General features: G+C 37.3%; 1 protein-coding gene across 4 annotated transcripts in view; it reads left to right on the top strand.

Moving 5' to 3' along the window:
* USP32 (ubiquitin specific peptidase 32) overlaps positions 1-23,813 on the top strand; it is a 52,740-nt gene that overhangs the window by 6,071 nt on the left and 22,856 nt on the right. For 3 of the 4 annotated variants that reach the window (XM_065647141.1, XM_065647139.1, XM_065647138.1), the window contains exons 2-10: positions 9,003-9,130; positions 10,131-10,236; positions 10,825-10,943; positions 12,507-12,666; positions 17,987-18,118; positions 19,602-19,709; positions 20,482-20,597; positions 20,975-21,037; positions 22,127-22,210. In XM_065647141.1, coding sequence (XP_065503213.1) covers positions 9,003-9,130; positions 10,131-10,236; positions 10,825-10,943; positions 12,507-12,666; positions 17,987-18,118; positions 19,602-19,709; positions 20,482-20,597; positions 20,975-21,037; positions 22,127-22,210 — 1,016 coding nt within the window. The remainder of the gene's footprint in view (positions 1-9,002; positions 9,131-10,130; positions 10,237-10,824; positions 10,944-12,506; positions 12,667-17,986; positions 18,119-19,601; positions 19,710-20,481; positions 20,598-20,974; positions 21,038-22,126; positions 22,211-23,813) is intronic. The other variant, XM_065647140.1, reaches the window with a different exon arrangement.

Genomic DNA, 23,813 nt, shown 5'->3' with positions numbered 1-23,813 from the left:
GACAAAGGCCTCCGCAGGCTGGTTTGAGTGCCGTGTTGACCCAGTTTCAAGCACAAGGTTGAACGAGGTGACCTCCTGAGATACTTTCCAACCTGATAGGTTCTGTGAAATATTTCTGTTCTTCTTGAATTTTGTAAAGTCTTGTTTTTGTGAAATATAATATCAGAGTTCTAAATCTACCTGACAGTGTCCTACAGAGAAAACAAAATAAGACAAAAACAGAAACTAGGAAGCTTTTCAAAAAGATATGAAGCATCTCTAATGAAATATGAAAGAAGAGAAAAAAAGAGGGGGCTCCTTGAGTCCTGTTGTACTTGACCTGTAACAGTATCAGGCTTTGTGGCTGCTGGCACTATGGGAGAAATGAGTAAAACAACCCTCACCCCCTTTCTTCTGCTCAAAGGGAAGCCAGCCTCCTGTCTCATTTCATAAAATAAGTAAGGTATTCAGTTCTTTAGTACTCAAAAAAATGAAATCACATTCAAAAAATGGGCCTGCAACGGGATGACAAGCTTTGTGAGACTAAAAAAGAGCATTAGCAAGTAATGTGATTAGGTGAGGCATGATATGTCTATTTAATTCTATAAATTAAGATTATTGCATAACTGCTGCTTTGTGATAGGACTGATTATGATTTTTCTGTGTTTGAAAAAAACAGATGTTACTAATGTCTGTCATTCTAAAAATGACAGACTATCTTCTGAAAATTGAGTATATTTTTGGTCAGATTGTGAATACATACAGTAGTTCTAAACAATTCAGTATATGTGGAATGCCAGATAGGTCTAATGAGTTGTATGTCCTGGAGCTCTTATCCCTGGCATCTGTATGGTTTAGCTACTAATTATTTTTAAAATAATCCTAACCTCTTTTGGTCCAAGAAGAAATTCCAAATACAAATATTGTTCATAATAGAACTGATAATGTCCTAGTTGAAGTTTCTGTACAGGAAAGTTCTGGAGGTTAATTTTAAATAAGACTTTCAACTTTAAGTATTTTAAAAGCAAGTTATTTCTTAATTTGTTATATTGCTTGGAGTGATTGCTTTTTCTCTAAGTTATACTTATTCTGAGTTACTGTGAATGCCCGTGTGATATTTGCAGTATTGAAGAACTACAAAAAGCAACTTTAACATTTAATTTTCATATGAAAAGGTCATTTACATAATGATGCAATGAATCCTTTGGGCAATGATGAATGTAGAAGAAAAATCCATTAAGGTAGATTTTGCCTAAGAGTTTGAAAGGGCCTAATTCACAAAACTTTGAATACTATATTATTTCTAGCACTTACTAGAATAAAAAAATACCCTGCTAGCCTAAAGAGTGGCAAAATCCTAATGCACATTCTCTTTTGCGATTTCTTCAGGGACATTTTACTTTTGTTAGTGATGACTGTGTCTATATAGCTTTAGTGTTTTCAGCTTAGCTGTGTAATAATGCTTAGCATTTCTTTTTTACATAATGAATTTTAACACCTCTGAGAAGTCTGTGGGTTTTTTTGACGAGCTTGTGTTTACAGCTGAGCAGGGTTGACATCCTTATAGGTGAGGACATGTTTGGAATGAGTGCATCTCTTAACTGCTGTTTTATTAAGCTGGTGTAAATTCACTTCTGGATTTCTAATTCTTAATGAGTATAAGCTGGGTTCAGATCTTGGTTTGAAACAAAACGTGTCTGCGTATCGTTTTTGTAGTGGTTCACTAAATCTCTTTAAAAACTGATGCAAGTTATAATCAATCACAGCATTTTTCTGTGGAGACTATTAAGTCGTTCATTATAATGACAATGAAAAAAAATGTCCTTCATTATTTTAGTGTAATACTGACATGTGGCTGAGTTCTAGGAGATAGAGATGTGTGTTTCTTGGCCAGATAATCTAATAGTTTAAGAAAATTACTTTAAAAATATGCTAACATTTGCAACAAGGCCTTTATTTGGTTTTGAGGCAAAATAGGAAATGCCTGAGAGAGGTTTGGATAAACGATAAAGCCATTTGTAATGATCAGGGTTTCTTTCCCATTATTTAGATAAAATGGCGAAAGCACTGAAATGGTTACTTGAATCATTCCCTGCACTGAAGTGATTAGCTGTCACAGGTAGGGTGACCTGGCATATCAAGTGACATGCCGTGATCTCTCGGGTGTTTAAATCCTCCTCTCCCTTCTCCTTTTAGCCCATCACAACACGTAACAGCCTCTCCTCTCACATGGAGATGTGCTGATGGGGCTGACAACGTTGTGCTTACCACAGAGTGTATTGGGAGCAAAATCAGGATCCCTTTTCTGGAGCGGTTTTCATAAGGTGTACGGGTGGATGTGTTTACCAGCACGTTAACGTGGAATGCACCGCAAACCGTCCGGAGGTTCTGGGACAAGGATGCTGTTCAAACTCACTGGGTAGTCCTTTGAAGCTCTTTTGCTTAGTTTGAAGTCTGAATTGGACCCAGAAGTTATGAGAGTCAATGTCAGCAGGCCAGAATAAGATATAATTGCATTCTGCATAAAAATGTATTCTTCATCCTTTAAAACTAAAACCCATTACAAGCCCTTTTGAATTTTTCCTCATAAGCTGTGTTTTTTATTCACATTGTGTCTTTTTGTTAGCTGATCTTTCAGTTGTCATCTACTTGTACAATTTAATTCCATGTAAAGTATTTAATATGGAATGTATACTTATATTTCTTTTGTGTTTTGAATTGATATTTCTTATCTTAATTTGTAGTGTTAATGGAAATGCTCAGGTTTTGTCCTCTGGCAGACTGCTTTGGCAGCAAGTCATGAACTGAAATACTTTACAGGTATATGCTACTGTCTCAGTGGAACTCCACAAATGATCATAAGACTCATTAAGTTGGATTTTTTGACAGCTGTTTGAAATGATCAATTTTACGCATTAGTTTGGAAAATTGTTCTTTTAAAATTCTGAAACCCTGAAGGAAAAAAACGTGGAGGAAACTCAGAAACCTAAGCAGAACAGGAAGCGCCCAATTTAATAAGTCCGTGAATGTGGAGAAAAAGAACTGAAACTGTCGGGATAGTAATTATGAAAACTTCAGTTTTGCAGATTAGATTTGTTGTAAAAATGAACTTGAATATGGCATCATGAATCTATTCTGGGCTGAAGAAGCACTTCCTTTCAATCCATGTTTCTGGTTGTTAGGTGTTATCAGAAACGAAATCTTATTCTGCACTGGAAATTTCCTAGTCTTTTCAAGAAGGCTTTTACCACGTTTTCCCAGCAATGTGTTGCAGTTAAACCCTAGATTTTAGTTTAAAAATTAGAAAAGTGGATTTGCACTCCCCATTGCTGAGGCAGCATTACTTTAAGAAAAGGCAGCAGCAGCACTTAGCACAGTCAGAACAGCGTGCTCTGTATTCTGAGAGGGTGGTGACCAAGGTTCTTATCTGTGGAAAAGTCATATGAGAACTTTTTGGTCTCTATTTTCCTATCTTGGATCTAACAACATGATTTTTCTTTTCCTAGACTGTATTTTTTAAATTAAAGAACAAGACATAGTATAGCTGCAAGATGGCTTATGCTCTGTGTTTAAAACCATGTAAACCGTGTACCTCTGCTCTGACCTGTGCTGGGCAGCTGAGCGTCTTCTCCAGGGTCCCCAAGAACTGATTCAGAGCATCCAGTGAAGAACAGCACCTTATCTTGGAAGAAGCGATAAATGGTCTGACAGGGGCCTGTGGCCACAAAGGCGACGCCCTGTGATTAATGAGGGCTGGAAATGGCTTTATTGAGTTGCTGGGGTTGAGTTTACCAGTTCTTGAACTGATAACGGTAATTACTTCTGTCCCTAATATTGCAGTTTATTGCACTTAAATTTGCGGTCGTATGTATGGTAAAAGCTGCCTTAATTATTAGGTTCCTGAATTTTCAGTTTCTTCCAGATTTCTTCGGTGGCTCATAGGGTTGGACTGGTAAGCGTATAAAACCAGGCTCCTTTAATTCCTGAAGATAGAAGATACAGCCAATAACACTGAAGTGCTCAGATGATGGGAGGATTGTTTCCCTGTTGGGGCTATTATGTAGCAATTCCTGTCCACACTGGGCTTGTGGGGAGGGTTGTCACAGAACCTGTGCTGGTGGGCTTTTCTTGGAGCAAACATAATGCAAATAGTGATGTGACAGTGTGCACCCCGGTGGAGAGACTTTACAGATGGATAAAACAGGCTAATAATGCTTAATGGCATTCTTTTTGAGAGTGGTAACTGTGAGAAGTAAGCTCTTTGAAGATTAAAAGCATCACATAAATGCTAAGTATTCATGTTACAGAAAATTGGCAAATCCTATTGTAATAACTAAATCTTCTTCTGCTCTCAACACACAAGATGTTAAACCTTTGATATGTATTATGGTTAGGTCTAATAGAACCAAGAAAAGCTTTATCCCCAGGATGAGCCACTGCTACCAAAAAACCCCACAAAGGGTAGGTAAGGGGAAAAAAATGGATTGAATAATTTGATTTTTATTTTTTTTTTAAAACCAGGACTGTGTTGCTGTTAACCTTAAATTCCTTTTATTGGTAAATGTCATGTTAACACTGCTAAGTCTTTAGTGAGATGCACTGTGTCATTTGAGTGGTGCCATTTTTGATACTATGTTTATGAAAGGTTCCTTAAGAGTGGATTAATGTTTTCATTAGGAGAGGCAGGATTTTTTTTTTTTAATTTGTGTTTTAGTGGATTCCTTTTTGGCAGGGATGGCTGGGTGTGGAGCTTGTCTTTTTAGCTATAGCTGGTTCATTTATCTCATTTTGCAGTTTATTCTTCCTACTTGGGGTTGTGCCCAAGCGTGCTTTACATTCACTTGCATGTTTTACCTCTTCGAAACTTTTTAGTATTGCTTTGGTTCTTGACAACTTCATAGCTGCAGCCATTAAGTCACAATAAAGACTAATGGAAAAAGTAATAAAATTTCCATGTATAACTAGGATGAAGATTCCTGGGGGAAATATTGAGCAAGTGATTACAGGGAAGATAATTGTCTGGTTAGAGAATTATATGCCCTGTGAGTTTGATATTGAACCTGTAAAGTTATCACTTAAATATCAAAATATTAGAATTATTAAAACCCAAGCTGGAAGTCAGGAAGAGCCTGAGGTAGGTGAATTTTGCTTGCTTTCTGAAGGATGATCAAGTTGTCTGTTTTATTAAAATTCAGGCTTGGTTATTTTTAGTAAAGAATAAATGCAATGTTATGCTGATGGTTGCAAATTATTGCTTACTTGGTATACTTGAGATCTGCAGGGCTGTATCGGGTTTTTTTAATTATTTTTTGAAGTGACATTGGGAATTCAGATTTTTTTGGTACGCGTATTTGTAGAGTACTGTGGGCATTTTGATGCTTACAATTCAGGGAAACAGTACCAGCCCTTACTAGATACATTGTAAGATGCTTTAGTCAGATGAGATCAAAGTTTCTTGACCCTTTACCTTAACTGAACTTTTTATCTTCTGGTTTTTTTCTTCCTGTTTATGCAGTAATTTGTTTCCTGTTTTGATTTTCACCATTGTCGATACATTGTGGTCTTCTGTCTTGATTTGGCACTATTTTTTTTTTTTTCCTGGTCACCCGTAAACTAGAATAAATAATTTCTGTTGATATAGCCAAATGAAATGTTTTAGGCTTTTGAGACGTTAAGATTTTATCAGGTTTTCGGTGCTGTTACTACTACTCATACTAATGGAAGTGATGATTTGCACCTTACTTTTGTGATTCTGGTGTGAACAAAGGTTACCAAATCACTGATTTGTTTTCAGCAGGCATTACTTTAATTAGATGAAAGGAAAGAAAACAAATACACGTGTTGTTTGTGTCAAGTTAGTTACAGATGATGTTAATTGGCTCACAGTTTGTAGCAGCCCTGGCAGATTAACTCCTCCTACCCTCAGTTAAACTACTGGGATTCTGTCCTTGGCACTGATTAAAGCAGCTCCTCAGTAGTAGTTTATTTTACTTTTACAGGCTATCTTAGATCGTTTATCAAGCATCTGCCTGATGCAGAGTAGAATTTACATTCTTATTAGTGTTGAGATATTTAAGACATGAAGATTTAAGTGTCTCTTGCCTGGATGTCTTGGGCAGTATTAAAGTTCAAATGCTGTGCTTTTATTCTTTGCTACAGCAGACAAGTGTGTGCTTTTGAAAGCTGTGTTTTGTATCTCACTCTGTATCACCACAGCCTGCTTGGGTTTTGAAGAGCAGGGGAAGAAGCATTGGAAAGGACGGTATTTTTTGTGGCTGGTCCAACTTTCCTAATAAATATTAAATAGGAATTTAAAGTGCATTTATTGTCCTCACTCCCATTGCACATGTCACAGGCAAGGTATATAGTAATTATGCCATGTAAGCTGTAATAAATCCATTAAGCCTGACTGACCACTTCTCTTAACCTTCAGACAAGCTCCCTTCAAAATGAATATTTTTTTTCTTACAATGTGTGATGTTCACATGTGAACAGTTCCATCTTGAGCAGCTGTGCTTGCTTGTGAATTTTGGTGCATCTGTAAATCTTTGAACTTCCTTGCAAGGTGGCTGGAGTGCAGCCACATGCTGGGAGATGGGAAGATAAGATACTCGGTTGGTTCTTGCTTTAGGCGCACGGTAGTGACTGGTGCCAAGCAGAGACTGCGGTGTATGGCAGTTCTGTTCTTGACCGCAGGAGTGTTCCTAGTGTCGCATCTTTTAAAAAAATAAAGATAGATTTTAACTGCTTTCTTACAGTGTTTGAATAGAACATACTGTTGAGGTAATTTATACCAAGCTTAGATTCATTATTCTCTAAGGAAATACGATAGTATGCAATGTAGGTACTTCTGTTAGTGAAGAATTGGCTTTGGTATAACCATTTTCTTCTATCTCTTTTTCTAAGACAGGAAGCGAACAAGCAAAACTATCAATATTAGGTATATTTAGTTATGTAGTCATATTTTTACGATGACTTAATAAATTCCACAAGCAGGCTTGTAACAGCAGAGTAACACTTGCTGAGACAGGTATCTGCTGAGTTTTGCACAGGCGTTTGTTGTAGAAAGTTGTCCTGTCTTAAGTGACAGAGGTGGTGCTATACATTGAACCATACGTTACTCGCAGTGCATTTTAACCCAAGATACAGACAAAAAGGTGGGAGTGGAATTAGGGCTACAGGATGTGGAAAGAAAAAAAGCTTCTAAAATGAATAGGGAATGTGTCTGCGAAACTGGCCAGAGCTCCGCTGTAAGGATGATTTCCGCCAGCATAGTTTAGTTAAACAGAACTTAAGGTACATCTAAGGATGTGCTTCACTGTTACACAATGGGTAAGCAAAAAGAACAATATCTGTTGCCTGAAGAGAAATTGCGCTACATACATTATTTATGTATACTGTTTGGACTACAGTTTTTATACAAAACAGACTTTAGATTTGAGAGTACTTGATTGAGCTTCAGGTAGAGTTTTATTCCAAAAGGGAAACTCCAAGATGACTTGGTGATAAATATGTGGAGTGAAAGCGGTGGAAAGAGGGTGGTTTCCAGCACAGGATTGTTTGGAAGGCGTTACACAAATCATTACCTGGACAGATGTGAGTTGAAAAAAATATTAGGAGTCATAAATCCATATAAACAACATTAAGTTTAAGTAACACTATTAAACTAAAAATATCCTCGGCAGTTGAATGAGCTGAAGGTTTGTTACAATTACTGTAAGTTGTGGTGACATTTTTAGCTGAGGTTGCACGGTTTCATTTAAACTTTATTAAACAAACTGGAGCTCAAATATTCCCTGGAGAGCTGGAAGCAGCACTAATCTTCTGTTAAACTGTCGTTAACTCCATTGGAAACCATCCAGCCAAGGTAACGTAGAGGAGGTTTGTATTAGTGAAAGTTGCCTAGGAAGAATGACATAGTCTGTGACTTTTTAATAAATGAATGAATTGAAATGTGGAAGTTTTAGAGAGAGTACTGGATTAAACTCTCAAGTGTTTGGTTTTCTTTTGGTGGACAAAAAGCTTGACAAGCTTTTGGCCATGCCAGTGTTGTTTCTGTCTGGCTTGTTATATCAGGGAAAGGAAAATGCTTTACTATAAATACAGTGAAGTAGGTGTCATGCACAGCAGCATTTCTTCTGGCCTCGGGATGGTCAGTCGCTCTTTCTGCACCACACGGTAACTTGCATTGGTCCAGGTCACGGTGTGTTCTCTGATTTCTGACAAAGGACTTGGTTCGTTCAGCGAGATGCTTCACTTCTTCAACACTTTGTTAGAAAGTTGCTGTGTGCTTGTAAAACCTGAATGCAGGGACTGCTTTTCAGGAAGCTCTTGTGCAAGTTTGAATGGGATGTCATCAAACTTTTCACGTTTACAGGTTGTAAACAAGTTTGAATGGATTTTAGCTGGCAATCAGATTCTGACTGTGCAAGAAGATCTTAGGTGAAGAATTACATTTATTCCAAAGTTTAACTATTATTCCCATTAAATTCATGCTTCATTGTACTGTCTTATCAGCATGTAAGTGGTGATTCTTTTTTATATGGAACAGTGGACTGGTTGCTAGATGAAACTACCTGAAGCATGCTGCTGGAGCTGCTCTTAATAATATTCACCACTGTTGACTACAGATTGTTTCTCTGGCTTATATGCAGTATAAAATTGATCATAAAGCAAGCTTATTTTCCTTTTGTGTGACAATAATAGTGCTTAATTTAGAACAAATTATAATACGCTGTTGTAGTCAGAGAAAACTTAGGTAGTGAACTGTTGTAATAATTGATGTTAACTTTAGGTCTAGTTCAGTTTTCTTTTTTTGGGAAGATTAGGTTATTAGATCTCATTTGCTAGTAGTCAGGTTTTCCCACTATGGAGGTGAAATCATGCATTTAATTTCTCCCTATCTTTTCATTGTAAAGGTAAATATAAGGTGTATAGGATTTGGAGGGTCCTTAAGCTATTACATTTCTACGACCTTTTTGCTGACCAGCTATATGTTTTTCCTCTCTACTTACTCAACACAGTTACAGACATAGAGCTAAAGCGACTGAAAGATGCTTTCAAGAGGACTTGTGGACTCTCGTATTATATGACTCAACAGTGCTTCATCAGGGAAGTTCTTGGCGATGGAGTCCCTCCAAAAGTTGCTGAGGTAACCCAGGAACTTGCTGTTTTTCTGGGCAGGCATACGCAGTTGATAACGTACATCTGTAGATGTGCACACCCAGATACACCTGTACAGATCTACAAGCTAGTTTAATTTCTTTCCCTTTTTCATACAATACCACAATGTACGTTCTCTATCTGAAATTAATGTTCCAGACTTGAATCATGGGTTGTCACTGATGTGTGCTTGACTGAGCCACTGATTCCAACCCAGTTAACAGGTGACTTGGAAGTAAACCTGAATATCCAGGTGTAGTTTTGGGGAAGTAGAAGGTTGGGAAGTTTTAATACTATACGTAGCCATTATAACAGAGGATTTTATTTACTCCGGAGATGCACTTGCTGTTGCTTTCTCTGAGATTCCATTGGCTTTTACTTTGTTTTCTAAAGTGCAGATTAATCTTTACAAGCTCTTAAAAATAATTTTATGTATAAATGGCCAGAGCCAAAATATGCTACATGGATATAAATATTGTGTGTGTTTATATATCTAAAAAAATTCCATCCTGCACACATGCATGTTTAAAAGATTATTTTCTTTCACAGTGTGTCCCCTGTCTTGAGAGAGAAAATAAAATATTGTTAGCAGAGAAGAAAAAGATTAGCCAGACCTTTCAAATGATATCTTGCTCCATGTCATTTCTAATCACAGCTTCTATTTCTGGCATCTTCTGTGTTATTGACCTCACAAGCAGCGTACATGTCTATGTCTTCCAGTTTTATTTAGATAATGTGAGCAGGGAAGTGTGAATTGCAAAAGGTTTAACACTGCGGTAGATTTACTTTTTTTTCTAAGCTTAATATTTTCTTTGTTCTTTTTTCTGTGATGCTATTACTTGCTTCTGTAATATAGTTAAAAGTTGGATTTTTATGTGGGTATTCAAGTGCTTAGCAGGAAAAAATGCAATGTATTGCCTCAGTATAAGTTGTTGCTTTTAGTTCTGACAACTGTTCTCCCTGTTAACTTGTCTGTTTTATTCTTCTAGGTTATCTACTGTTCATTTGGAGGAATATCCAAAGGGCTGCACTTCAATAACTTGATAGTCGGATTAGTGTTACTTACAAGAGGCAAAGAGGAAGAGAAAGCAAAATGTAAGTAATGGAACTTACAACATTAACAAAATAGTGGATAGTGAGTGTAAAATACACTTACGTAGACCAAACATAAACTGTGTCAGATACGAAATCCCTGTTTTTATATGTAACCAGGGCATACATTTGTCAATATAGTAGGTTTTTTAGAATTTTTTAGCTGTATATTTTGAAATTCAGTGCATTTTAGTTTTCTATACTCAACCAAAATGAAATATTTGATAAGTCATGAATGTAAATGTTAGGATCCTACAGAAAGACTGTTGTTCACTGTATGTGGGCAGAGGAAGGAGGATGGCATTGATATTTTTCAAAACAAGTGAAAGCATCTGCCTACTGACTTCTGTTGTTTTGTCTTCCTTGTTAATCTGACTTGATAATATTTATTTTCCTTTTGATTAGTGGACAATGGTAGATTAAAAAGGAGACACTTCTTGACCTAAACCTTGTTGAGCTGCAGTGAAATTGAATCAATCTAAGTTTCTAGTGCTTTGGTTGCACAGCTTTTGGCATTCTCAGCCAGTTGTAAGCCTAATATTTGAAAAATGTAACTACCATAGTTGCTTAAACATATCTCTACTTCTTCAGACATTTTCAGTCTCTTTTCTAATGAATCTGGGAGTTATGTTGTCCGTGAAGAAATGGAGAAGATGCTGCATGTGGTTGATGGGAAAGTCCCAGAGTCACTCAAGAAATGTTTCTCTGAGGTATTTCATACAGGTTTTATCCTATTGCTTTTACAAAAAAGTGAAAAATTACATTGGGTAGTTTGTTTTTCGTCTTTATGAAGCTTGCTGAAGTCCTCCTCTAAACCAGGCTATTGTTACTTTTAAATATTCACAGGTACTTCTTTGACACTGGGGATCCTGAAGAATTGCCAGGTTTTTGTGCTTTGGTTGCTTCATTCAGTATCAGAGGACTACAAATCAGCAAAATCTAGTCATCGTTATACATTCCACTGAAAAACCGATCGACTAGAATCTTCATTTGTGGATATTAGATTACTTAATTACCTTAAATTGTATTGTATTCTATTGAAGATGACTTTGGTTATGGGCAGTGGCTGAGGCAGACTCCTTAAATCTGGCAGTGGTATCATCTTGGCTCTGTGGGCAGTGATTACGTTCTTCATTCTTGGCTGGAACCATAAATCATATATATACTGCAGGCCAGTTTCTGGAGCTGACCCACTTCAGTATTTCCTATTTATAATTTCCCGTCAATATGGCATGATGAATTATACTCTAAAAGTTAATTGCACGCTGTCCAAGAAATCCAGAAATACTTTATGAAGACTTGCAGGAAGAGAAGTATCAATCTGGCCTCATACCATTCTCCTGTTCAAGAAAATGCTGTATATTGATTTTTCTTTTAAAATGAAAATAGTGTAATAACCCACTTAGCACAATTTACTGGGCTGTTAATCATACCCGGTCATGGCTGGAGAGTGAGAAAGTTTAATATTTCTGCTGTGGGCCCTCCTGCCGTACAGCGGATGAGTTTGTGCTCTCAAGAGTGATGTGTATAGCTACTTCTTCAGAATTAATGCATTTACTCCTCTAGAAATGTAAGCTTTAAAATATATCTGAGGTTTTTTTCACTTTTGTTTCTGAAATACAGGAAACAAATTCAGTGATAGCCATATTGCTCTAGTTGCTCAAGTTCCATTGTGGCTCAGATGTAAACATTACTTGCTTCAAATGCTTTTTTTCCCCTCTGTCCAAAGTTTTCCTGTCCCGTTTCTTCTTTGTCCTTCCTCTGATCAATTGGAGCAACACAGAGTCTTAGCGAAACATGACACAGCTCTTGGTACATTTACAGACAGCAACACAAGAAGTAGAGGGAACGTTAGAGTGGAACAGGTAGTAAGAAAATGATATAACAGAATGTTGATGATTTTATAGCACCTGTTGTTTGGCACAAAAGAGCTTTTATCTATCATAATAAATTTAAATTCATAAAAATAACCTCTGTTATTTCGAGTTGTAAGCAACCATTTTTCTTCTGATGCTGTTAATCTGAGATTCAGAGTGAATGACTTTCCAAAGGCCACATTGAGTAGGTGGCTGAAATGCATAGAGAGCTGAGGAGTCTAATTTCCCTCCCAGTGCTGTATTTCAGAATGAAATGGAAAAACAGGCATGGCTCCAAAGAAAAAAAATTATTTTAGTACTTATTTTTATAGGAGATTGTCCCAATTCTTGTTCATGCAGCTGGATGGTTCCTGTTTACTGGTAGTGAGAAAGCATACTTTCTTTTTTTTCTTACAGGGTGAAAAGGTAAACTATGAGAAGTTCAGGGTTTGGCTGTTGCACAACAAAGATGCTTTCACGTTTTCCCGCTGGCTGCTGTCTGGAGGTGTGTATGTGACACTCACTGACGACAGCGATACCCCCACCTTCTATCAAACCCTAGCTGGAGTCACACATTGTAAGTAAAATTTTAAAATTTCTTGTGCTGTAAAATGAAAAGTAACTTGTGAAACTTGCTAGTGCAATTATGAGTTTCTTACGTGGCTGCTGGACTCCGACCGGTTTGCAGTGTCGCCCACTCCTGACTCAACCTTCAGACCCTCCTCCCAAGCCGTACCTCCTCTCGCAGAGTGCTTCCCATCAAACATCTTGAATAATATGTCAGAGACATGAAAAATTGTGGTGATAAAAATAGTGAAAGTTATTAACATTGATTTAGAAACAGACAGTGAACATTTTATTGCAAAGCATCAGTGACTCCATTTAAATTTGCTTAATGAGCCAAGGTAGCAGGGAAAAAAGGAACTCTAATTTTTCATTTGTAAATAAGATTTTATTTTTTTAAAATGCAGATGACTTTAATTATATTTCTCAAAACATAATTAGAAATGAAATTTTAAAGTTCCAGAAAGTTGCACACACTTGCTGCTTTTAATCAAATTTTGTTCCATTTCACTTAAATCATAAATATGAATAATTTCATCTGAAAGCTACCAAAATAACTGAAGTTCCTCTTGGACCTTTGTTCCTAAAAACCAGTTTCAGGGATATGAGTTTCTTCTACACCTGAGTACTGACCAACTAGCAGTAGTTGGGATTTTCTCAGTTTTGTAGTATGATCGGGTACCTTTAGAATTTGGGTTTTTTTAAACCATCATATTGAACAGCACTGTAGCGGAACATGTAAATTATCCTAAATATTCCCCAAAATCATTATACATCCTTAATAATTACGAATTAAATATTTAATCTTCTCTGGTACTCTCAGTTCAAGTGGGCTTATATACTCAGGTTTTCAGTCCTTTTCTGCAGGGAGAATAGTCCCATTTGTCAGAGGAGTTCCTGGTTTCAAACTGACAAACTGCGTAATTTGTACTTCTTTGTTATCTGGTTCCTTGTTAAATAGCATCCTAATCCTGCTTTGAATTGAAGAGACTCTCTTCTGTTGCCTGAAAAATGCATCAAAATGTTCCTTTTTCTGACAGCTCTTATGTACTGAGATGCAGTAAGACAGTATGTAATCAGTATGATAATTACATTTTAGAACACAGTTATTGCTAATTTAACATAATCAATCAGAGAAGCCCTGGACAACCAGACAGCATGGTTGAAATGCAGGAGTTTTTGAAACAGGATACAACTGAAACTGAATGTTGTGGAAATAACCTGTCAGAGATGGATTTATAAACCTGTAGGGCTTTATGGTAAGATGAAGATGTGAGTATGTAAAAGGAAAGTGAAATGAAGCGATCCCGTAACTTTGCTCACACTAAAAGGCCGTCTGGATGTTAAATGCACGTTCTGTACCTTCCCACTTCAGCTGTGGTACTGCTCTTGAAACACCACCTCTTAGTGATGTATGGGAGGCTGCTAGAACAGACTTCTGAAGATTTTGGATTTATTAAATGTGCCTTTAGGAGCATATTTCATTCTGTGCTTTTTTTTTTCCCGAGCGCATGAGCACTTGTGCTTTGAGAGGAACCATGGTGTTTAATAACTCTTCTGTATGGGTTCCCATCTTAAGGCACTGATAATCTATATTCTGCTTGGTAAACACCTGGATAATTGTGTCTGACACACACAAGGGTCTTGGTTGAAGTTACAATATTCCCTTCTCTGTGTGTCTGTTTTTTAATTAGGGGGGGGGGTGGGGAAAGATGAAAGATTGCAGCAGACTAGGCCAATAAGCAGCAGCCTCAGTGTCACTTAATCTGCATCTTGCCAATTCGTTATCCTCTTAGCTCCCAGGCTATTTTATGTCTTGCGACGCAGCCTCTGTGCCTACATTCCAGAGTCTTCTGCGTGTTAATTTGAAAGCATCAAAAATGCGTGTTTAGTCAGAAATGCCGTTTGGTGTTCGGTCATTGGGTCTCTGGTTCTGACTCAGCTGCGATGAAGAGCTCTCTGTGCAGCTGGGGACGGGGTTTGCGTGCAGGATGTCATGGTAAACAGGAAAACAAACCGAGTTTCAGGTAGAATGTTTGGAATATGGTATGCTTCTACTGCTGCGAACCAGACAGGATTGTACCAATAGGTGGGTAAAAATTAAAGTTCTAAAATATATTGAAATACATAGTTAATTCTGGTGTTATAAAGAATTTAATAGATAGTGCCTGAAATGAAAACACCTTTTTTTTTTTTTTCTAAGACAGAAGAAAATTCATGGCTTGCTCCCTATGTAATATTTAAGAAGGGTGTACATTTCATGAAAATAGCATTAAAATGAAGGATGCTTTTTTTTTTAGTGTTTGTTACTGCCATGCAGCCTGACTGTCAATCACAGTATGGCAGCTGGTTTAAAATTAACTCATGTTTAGTAGATTTACAGTTTCTCAGTTGCATATTTTTGCTGAAAATGTTCTTTTACCTGTTCTTCCTTTACTAGATGAAGGCTGTGGTTTGAGGTGTGCTTGACGTTATCAGTCTAATTCTCAGAGAACTGAACTATGAAACATGACTCATAATTTTTCATATCTGAAGGGTTTTCGTATTTGTAATGGACAAGTGATGAGGGAGACATAAAATAGCAGGCAATAGTAAACTGGTAGCATATGCTTAAATTTCACAGGTGCATAATATCTCCATGTGACCTTGAATAATCGTTTCATATGTTTAATTGACAAAATGAATATGTACTTGGCCTAGAAATCCAGTCTGTTTTGATGGTCTGGACTCTATTGTATAAAATCATCTTAAGTTATTTGAAATTTGAACTACAGAATGAAAGCCCAGTTCTCAGTTCCTGTTGTGATCTGAACAGGCATTAGGAGCAAAGTTTTAACTTTGAAAAGGTAAAATACTTTGTCCGTATAAAACCTCTTTAGAAGAAGATGGCATTTTCATAAACATTAGTATATTTGGATATTTGGATAATAAGTACAGTCTGCTTTTATCACGCTTGATTTAAACTTCAATAACAAATAATTATTACGTGTATATATCATAAATTGCAAGAGTTTCCTTTTAGTTTACTGAGGAATAGATGGTGCGCTACGTATACCAAGATTGATTTACAAGATTACGTGCAGAAAAATCACCCTGGAGAAATCAAATGACGTAACAGTTGGCTTTTCAGCTGCAGGGTTAAACTTTCACGTGTGCTGTAATCCCATAAGTCTTTCTCTGTTTTATGTAAGTGAAACTATTGCAGTGGGCTACAATTCCTTGTTATTGTGAATAGAAAACAGCCTTTTGTCACATTTTTGCTTGTATTCAACCTAAGCTGTGTAAGTCTGATCAGTACAAAGAATGTTATTTCCTACTTTGTCAGCGTTACTTCCTAAAGTGTTTGGCTCTTCTGTGGAAAGTCACCACGCTGCACCTGCCTTGGCTATGTTAGCAGTGTAGCACTTATGCCAATACTTATGAGCTATTCTTTTGAAGATTACTTGAAAATTCTTTGGGTTTTAAATGACCATGTAATTGCAACCACTGCTTGGCAGAAATGCACAGAAGTTGCTTTCTGATAACCTGTCTTTTCTGAGATTAAAATGGCAAATCATTAAAGTTAGCACTGTAGAAACTACCTGTGAAGTACAATTTAAAAAGCAGAGTACAACCGGCTTCTGCTATAGATATTTGAGAATGTTTTATTTTGCCAGAGAACCTTTCCATTCTTAATTACTAAAGATAAATAACGCACCTGCCAGTGAAAGCAGGTTTCTGCAGATCTACTCCTCACAAAGCCAATGTGAGCTTCCTTGCGCGTTTTGAATATTCTCAGCGTTGCGTCATTTCAAGAATGAAGCGCAACTGGCACGTTTGTTATTCTTCCTAGTCACAAGGGTAGATTACAAGGAAACAAAGTGATTTACATGCTCATGCTCAAGAGAGTTTGCATAATGCTTTTGTATTTGCTAATCAGAACGATAATGTATATGTGTAATTCTTGTAAATGTCAGTACAAACATGCCCTTTATGTGCAGTTGTTTAGGTGCTAGAATGGTACTGGGATTCTCTTCCTGTACTTAAAAAGGTTCTGTCTCATAAAGTGGCTTTTACCTTTCGTTTGTTATTTTACTTTTTGTTTGTTTCTGTTCTTGAAACTCCACGAGTGCACTTCTATTTCCTGCAGAATGCTGGTACTTCAGTCCCAATGTCGTGTCTTGCAGCCCTGGAGCTGCAGCTTTGGGTGTCCTGCAGACACAGGCTGTCTGGCAATGGACTGAATGTACAGAGGAAAAGGAGGACGTGTTTTCACTCTTACTTTGCTAGTTAGACTGTCTAAAAATGTTTCGCAGAAGATACAAACCCCTTCCACTCCTCTAACTACTTCAAATATTAACATTTTGTAAATTTTTTTCCAAACTTTCTGCTGATGATGGTAGTTTGTGGTGCATTGTGTGATGTGCCTGCTGGGTAGTTACAAGTAGTAAATGCTTATTGTAGGTTACCTAAGTTACTATTCTGATTGAATTACTACTCCTGACGACAGAAATAGGAAAATAAATAAATAAATACCATTTCAGTTTGACGTGTAACTTTTTTTGGGTCTTTGCTGTTCTTAAGCCTTACAGGATTATTATTGTTTCTGTAGACTAAACCAGGCCAAATAGCTCAAGTTAAACCTATTAGAAAGCTGGCATGGATTTAAAGGCTCAGAACCATCTGGGAATGGGATCACACTTAGTGGTTCTTAATATAGACAGCTTTGTCATTGCATATCTGTTTGAGAACCAATTAATTTGCACTGACCTAAAGCACTGTTGTGACACACTTGCATATGTAAAAAGGTTAAAAGCATTGTTGAGCTGAAACTTAATATTTTTATATATATATTTAATGTCAAGGATAAAATGTGAGGAGACTGGCTTTTGTGTATAATGTGTGGAAAGAAACCAGAAGTTCTTCGTCTGGCTATTTTTGTTTGCTTTTGCCCAGCACCTCGTTTTACTCATTGTTGGTTTTAGAGTTTTGGTTTCTTCCCCTTCTTTAAATTAGCTTCCAAGTTCCTCAGCATAAAGTGTCTTCTAGGTTTGTATAATCACTCCCCAATGTTGACTGGGTTTCTAAGTGCATCTACAGTATAAATAATAAAATGAAAGAAACTATTTTATAATTGCAAAAAAAATGCTGAGATATGGTGTTTAAATGTCACATTAAAAGTTAGCCTTATTACTGTGTAAGAAAGCTAAAAACTTCAAATAGGTGAAAATACATGAAAATTAAGAGACTGCTGGAGCCTTTGGCAGTGGGAAAAGTTCATTTCTGTATTTTCTAAACACTTGTTGATGACACGTTATTGATGTTGAACTCCTTTTATGTTGTTGATTATACAGTGGAAGAATCCGACATCATCGATCTCGAAAAACGATACTGGCTGCTAAAAGCTCAATCAAGAACTGGACGTTTTGATTTGGAAACATTTGCCCCCTTAGTTTCCCCTCCCATTCACCCGTCTCTGAGTGAAGGTACGGAGCTTTCGGCACACGCGCGAGGAACTGACGTTGCTGTGGCGTTCGGTACCTGATGGTCACTGACATCCACATTGCAGAGGTCTAAAAATGGGCCTGGTTTAAAATGTCTTTTAAGCTTTAATTACAGAGATTCATTCCACTGGGTTTGGAATGCTTGAAAGTGATAAAAGATGCATGAGAAATCTCTATTTGTTGGGAAATCTGGGATGATGAAGGAAGTGATGCTTCTGTGTGTTGCATTCTTATTAGTCGTCAGGAAATACGGAAAATGTTCTGTATAATTTGACTTGTCGTTGCTTAAAATTTTTAACTGAGTTTCTTAAGATTCCGTAATGGCAAAATATACTGATGTCCCTGAACAAGGTAACATAGGAAACCATTTTTTAAATTACAAATGTGAGTTTAGTCTGTTAAATGACCCTGCAGCATGCATGTCAGAACTTTCATTGTGCAGTCAATGAAACCATCTTCCCTTATAGTGTAAGTTAAGGAAGATTTTCTTCAGAAGACTTGGTCAAGAGGTTTATTTGTTGCAATACAGATGTGTTAATAACCAAACTGGTCAAGTTGAAGCCACTCTGGTAGTAACCGGAGGTTGCAATTGTCTAATTGCTTTTTGCTGCACAACATAAGGACATTAAGTAACATTCTATTTACATGCTAGTTTTTGTCTGCAGTCCTGGAGTGACAATTTTTTGTCACCAAAGGCTCAACTTTACTGACAAGTAAGTAGAAAATGGGAAATTTATCTGCAGTGGGTGCAGGCTGTTAGGACACCAGAACTTGTGTTCAATTCAATAGGGATATATCCCCACATCCTTTTGCTCGTAAATGTGTTTTATCTACTTAGTGGCATAAATTTACTGTTGTGGGGAAACTCAAATGGTTTCTGGTCATTCTGTATGTCTTCTGTGGACAGCGCAACGGAGTCATTGTCACCAAAAAAAATTTATGGCGTAAAAAAAAGTTACATGTGCTGAATGAAGAGAACTCTTAAATCTTCTGAAGGCTGGTAACTAAAACTCCTGACTCACTGAAGGCCAAATTTGCAGTGGTACTCAGTGATTTTCATAGGAGTTTCTATCAGGCACTTTGGAAAAGCCACATTATTTGGCATCTGAGTTACCTTTATGATTTTGGTCCTTTAGCTTTTGTGAAATTGCTTGTCCTGAGCACACTGGTTTACACTCTATAAATCAGTCATGACGAGGAAGGTGTGAGAATGAGGCTGCTGTTCAGAATCCTTGTTTCCCTCCCCACTCTGCCGCTGCCTTTGTCTATCCATACACCAGTGATCTATTTCACCTTTAAAATTATCTTAGTAGTGCTTAACAGTCTTTATTGCACTTAGTAAGAATTAGTTATGTGTTTGTACTTCTCCTTGCAAGGGTTAACCGTTACCCTTCCTGTAATGCTAAGTGTGATTGTCAGCTGTTCCAGCAGATGCTGTAACAGGAGATGCTTTTGTGGTTTGCAGGTTTGTTTAATGCTTTTGATGAAAACCGAGACAATCACATAGATTTTAAAGAAATTTCCTGTGGGCTCTCAGCATGTTGCCGGGGACCCCTGGCAGAAAGACAGAAGTGTAAGTATGCAAAATGTTAACTATTAATTTTAGAGAAGTTTTTCAGTTTGAGCAATGAAGTTTAGTTGTTTCCACGTTTTGGAAATTTTTTCCACTGAACAAGTGTGTGTCTGTGAAAGGCAACAGACTTCAAAAGTTAAGAAAGTAAAGGCATTTTAAATATCAAGGCTTCCTTTATACAGGATGATTAAAAGTAATTCTGTATATTTTATAACTGATCCACAGCTTCATATAAATTATCATCCTGTTTGGAAAAAAATATATTTCAGAATTTAAGTTGCAGTGTTATGCATTATGATGCAGAAGCATGTATCAATATAGAAAGTGCAAGCACTTATCTATTCATTATATATAATATAAAACAAATGTCCTATTTGATTGTCTTGTGGTAAATAGCATGTTCTGCCTTGTTTTACTGTCCAGTTTTCAGCTGGTTCCCTGCAAGGTTCTTGTGTTTCAAATACCTTTGTTCCGTACTTTTCCAAAGCCATATTGCTGCAGCTCAGGAGCTCTCATTCACTGGAAATTTCCGGATGCACATATGTTCCCTGCTATGTCACATCAGAAAACACAGCACAGAATTGCAGGAATCTAGATTTCAGTTTATTAAACACAGCTGCTCTGTTTCCTCACTACTACACATGCATCCTGCCTCATCAAAACTGTCAGCACTAAATCATCTTCCTGTGACTCTGCAGACTTACATTCTACAAGAAAAAAAAATAGTCGTTGAGTAGTTTTAACACAGAAAACTAATTTCGTTTTTTCTCAGTTTGCTTCAAGGTTTTTGACATTGACCGGGATGGCGTGTTGTCTCGCACTGAACTTAAAGAAATGGTGGTTGCACTTTTAGAGGTCTGGAAAGATAACCGTACTGATAAAATACCTGTAAGTTGTAGTTGGCTTTTTATGAATTTGCTCCCGTTTCTTAAAGTCATACTTCAAAGTAGGAGTCTGAATGTTGTTTGAACGTGGTTTGGGTGCAACACGAGCTTCCTCAAACTGCCTTAGCAGAGGAGTATTGATGTAACTTACCTTGCGTAACTGTGACTTCCTGTAACCAAAGCAGAATGTCCAATTCTAATGTCCGCTGTTGCATATAAAGAAACCTCAGGTACAAAAGTGCAACTGTCTGGAAGGACTCGGGTGTGAATTATGCAGAGGTATCATCAGCATTGCTATAGTTACATTTTTATTCTGAACACATGCAGCTCCAGTGAGTGCTATGAGAATTTAACTGTTCTCTAATCCTTTTGTTTGTTAAGGAATTGGACATGGATTTGTCTGAAATTGTACAAGATATTTTGAATACGCGTGATACCACAAAGGTAGGAATTTCATGTTCTTTCCTTGTCATTTTTATACCTTAGTATCTTCACTTTATTTATGAGAAAGTAAAATCTTGTGCTTTTTTTAAAGCAGAGGTGTGTCAATAATAGAATCTCTTTCAAGAAATGTCAGTTTTCCATTATAATTTTCTGTATTGTTCTGTGAGAGAAAGAATATACTTGAATTTTATAAGCCATTTTTATTTATGAAACTAAATCAAAAATACATAACCAGATTGAATTAATTTGAAGCATATACTGTTCGCAAGGCTTTACCAGTTTTAAATCTGATGCTTGACGAAGGCTTCAGAGTATCTTTCAAAGCTGCATCATGAATGTAGTGGTGGAAAGAGCTGATGGTGCAGTAATTACATAGATTACTTAACCTCTCTTCATATCTTAGCTTTGACCTGTGTGAACTCTGGAGAAAATGGTCTGTAAAAAAAGGTGGAATAACTGCCACTGCTGTAAAAACGGCTATGAATTATATTACAATATAAAAAATTCAGACTGTTCCTATCACCGAGTTGCTGAAAGTCAGAGGTTCCTCAGTGTTATGCTACTGTCACTTTGCAAGTGATTAAGAACTGATAGCACTTGTGTTGTAAGGGAAGATCATAAGGACTTGATGATCTAAAATAGTTTTTCCCAGCCCACAGAGGGAGATGATGGGTTTCTGAATGGATTCAAGTATCTGGATGTGCAGAGCTTATTTGGGCAATTGAAATCTTAGATTGTCTTAGTCTTGTTTTGTACGATTGCCCTGACCAGTCAAATTCTGCTTCTGCTGCTTTCATGGTTTGAGAAAGTCCAACTATGCAGTTGAGCATGAATCCAAAATCTGAATGATGGAGAGCACGAGCAAATGTCATCTGCTCTGCATAGTCATCCTCTGTACTCAAAGCTTTTTGGTTCTTCAGGTTGCATAAGTTATGCTAAAACTGGATTTTTCTTCTTTCATTGGATCAATTTTTATTATCAGAGCGGTAGGTGCTAATTTTTATCAAGCCACTGGCTTTATCGTTTTAACAGAAATAGGTTAATGGTTTATTTTTTCCTTCCCCTTGCCTTCTCCTCCCTTTAACTAAGCTCGGACACCTCACTCTGGAGGACTACCAGATATGGAGCGTGAAGAGCGCACTTGCCAATGAGTTTTTAAATCTACTTTTTCAGGTATGTTTAGAGGAAATTTAAACTTGAAAATTATGGTAATTAACTCATGAGCTTTTTGCATGGCCAGGAAGTGCAGCATCAGCATTTGTGTCACCATGCCTACAGTTTTGGCTCTTGCAGTAAATTACGTGGTTTTGCAATTCCACATTACCTTGACAGAATGATTCTGTATTTGATTATTGTTCTATTCAGTGTATGGACATGCCTAAAGCCTTATTTGTTAAAGTGAACATAGTGTACTGTTTATAAAATGAGAAGAAATTTTGAGTGTATCAGCAGTTATATTTTCCATTAGAAAAAGGCTGTGTTCTTAGACAGCTGTTCTTGCAAATCTTCACCAAGAAAGGGACACAGGAAATGAGAAAGGTATTTCTAACTCTTTACAACCACTTTCCCTTTACATTTTCTGTTAAGGCTGTCTAAGGAACCTTTCATGGCTTTCTAATGGAGCAGTCCTTGAAAGCTGTGATATTGTATCACTATTGTGTTGCAGAAGCTGAGGATTAAGTGTGTACTGAATTTGGTTTTAATTGAGCTTGAACTGGATTTTTATAAATCCTTAAACCAGTTATATTTTAGCTGTGTCTCACTTCGTGCAGAAAATAACCCCCTAAGAGTATTTGCCTTCACTGCAGTTTGTTCCTTACCCATTTTCTGTAGAGGCTGATACTTTGAATTTAAATAATAATCATCCTAATGGAGCCTTGAAGATTTGCCCTAAATTAGTATTCAACTCCAGCCCCGTATACCAGTCTCGGTTCTTCCAGGGAGGGCTGGGGAGAACCCCTGGGATCCATTCTCATCTTACCAGTGAAGCTTCATCAGTTACAGGGTCAGACTGTAGCAGTAAAATATTTCATCAGAAAGAAGCTGTGTAGTTTTTAAAAAAAAAAAAAAAATTGTTATGAGAGCATACTGAATAGCAAAATTTTTTTTTTTCTGCTAGATTTTAATTTTTATTTCCTTCGATAACTTTATCAAACGAAGCCCCCATGTCTCATGCTGCAGGCTCAGGAGCGTGCTCGCACGGGACAGTCTGCCGTTGATTTGTCTGGATGTTTATTTGAACTGTCATGAGCTTGTGTCTCTCCTCTGCAGACAGGAAAGCTGAGCGGTCTGAGTGGGGCACCTTGGAATGCTTGGCAAGAAATTGGTTGTTTTGCAGTGGCGTTTATATGAAGAACCTGATATTAGGACAGTGTTACATGAGTTTTAAAAGAAACACCGGAGCCAGCTGTGTTGTGTGTGCTGGAAATCTATTGCTTCCCAGCAGCTAATGGCTTTTGTTTTATTCAGAATATGAAACGGTCTCTCACACTGTAATATAAATTTAAATAAGGTATCTCACCAGTCATTAGAAATCTCCAACTGAGATGCAAATTGATAGCCTCAAAATAGACATAAGGAAAAGCCTGTAAATCATGTTACGAGTAGCAACTGATTTGAGACCCGTATGGGAGAGGAGGCGGCCGACCCTCCTTCCCGCGATGGGAGCGGGTCTGACCCTGGCTCAGCAATCCCTGCCCTGCGCGGGATGAACCAGCCGGACACCGGACACCGTGCTGCAGCCATGGCCAGCTGGTCGTACTGGGAGGAGTAGAAT

This window comes from Caloenas nicobarica, chromosome 17 (assembly GCF_036013445.1).
Source record: "Caloenas nicobarica isolate bCalNic1 chromosome 17, bCalNic1.hap1, whole genome shotgun sequence".
Taxonomy (NCBI): domain Eukaryota; kingdom Metazoa; phylum Chordata; class Aves; order Columbiformes; family Columbidae; genus Caloenas; species Caloenas nicobarica.
The sequence above is the reverse complement of the archived record's forward strand: the minus strand, read 5'-3'. Positions and strand labels throughout refer to the sequence as shown.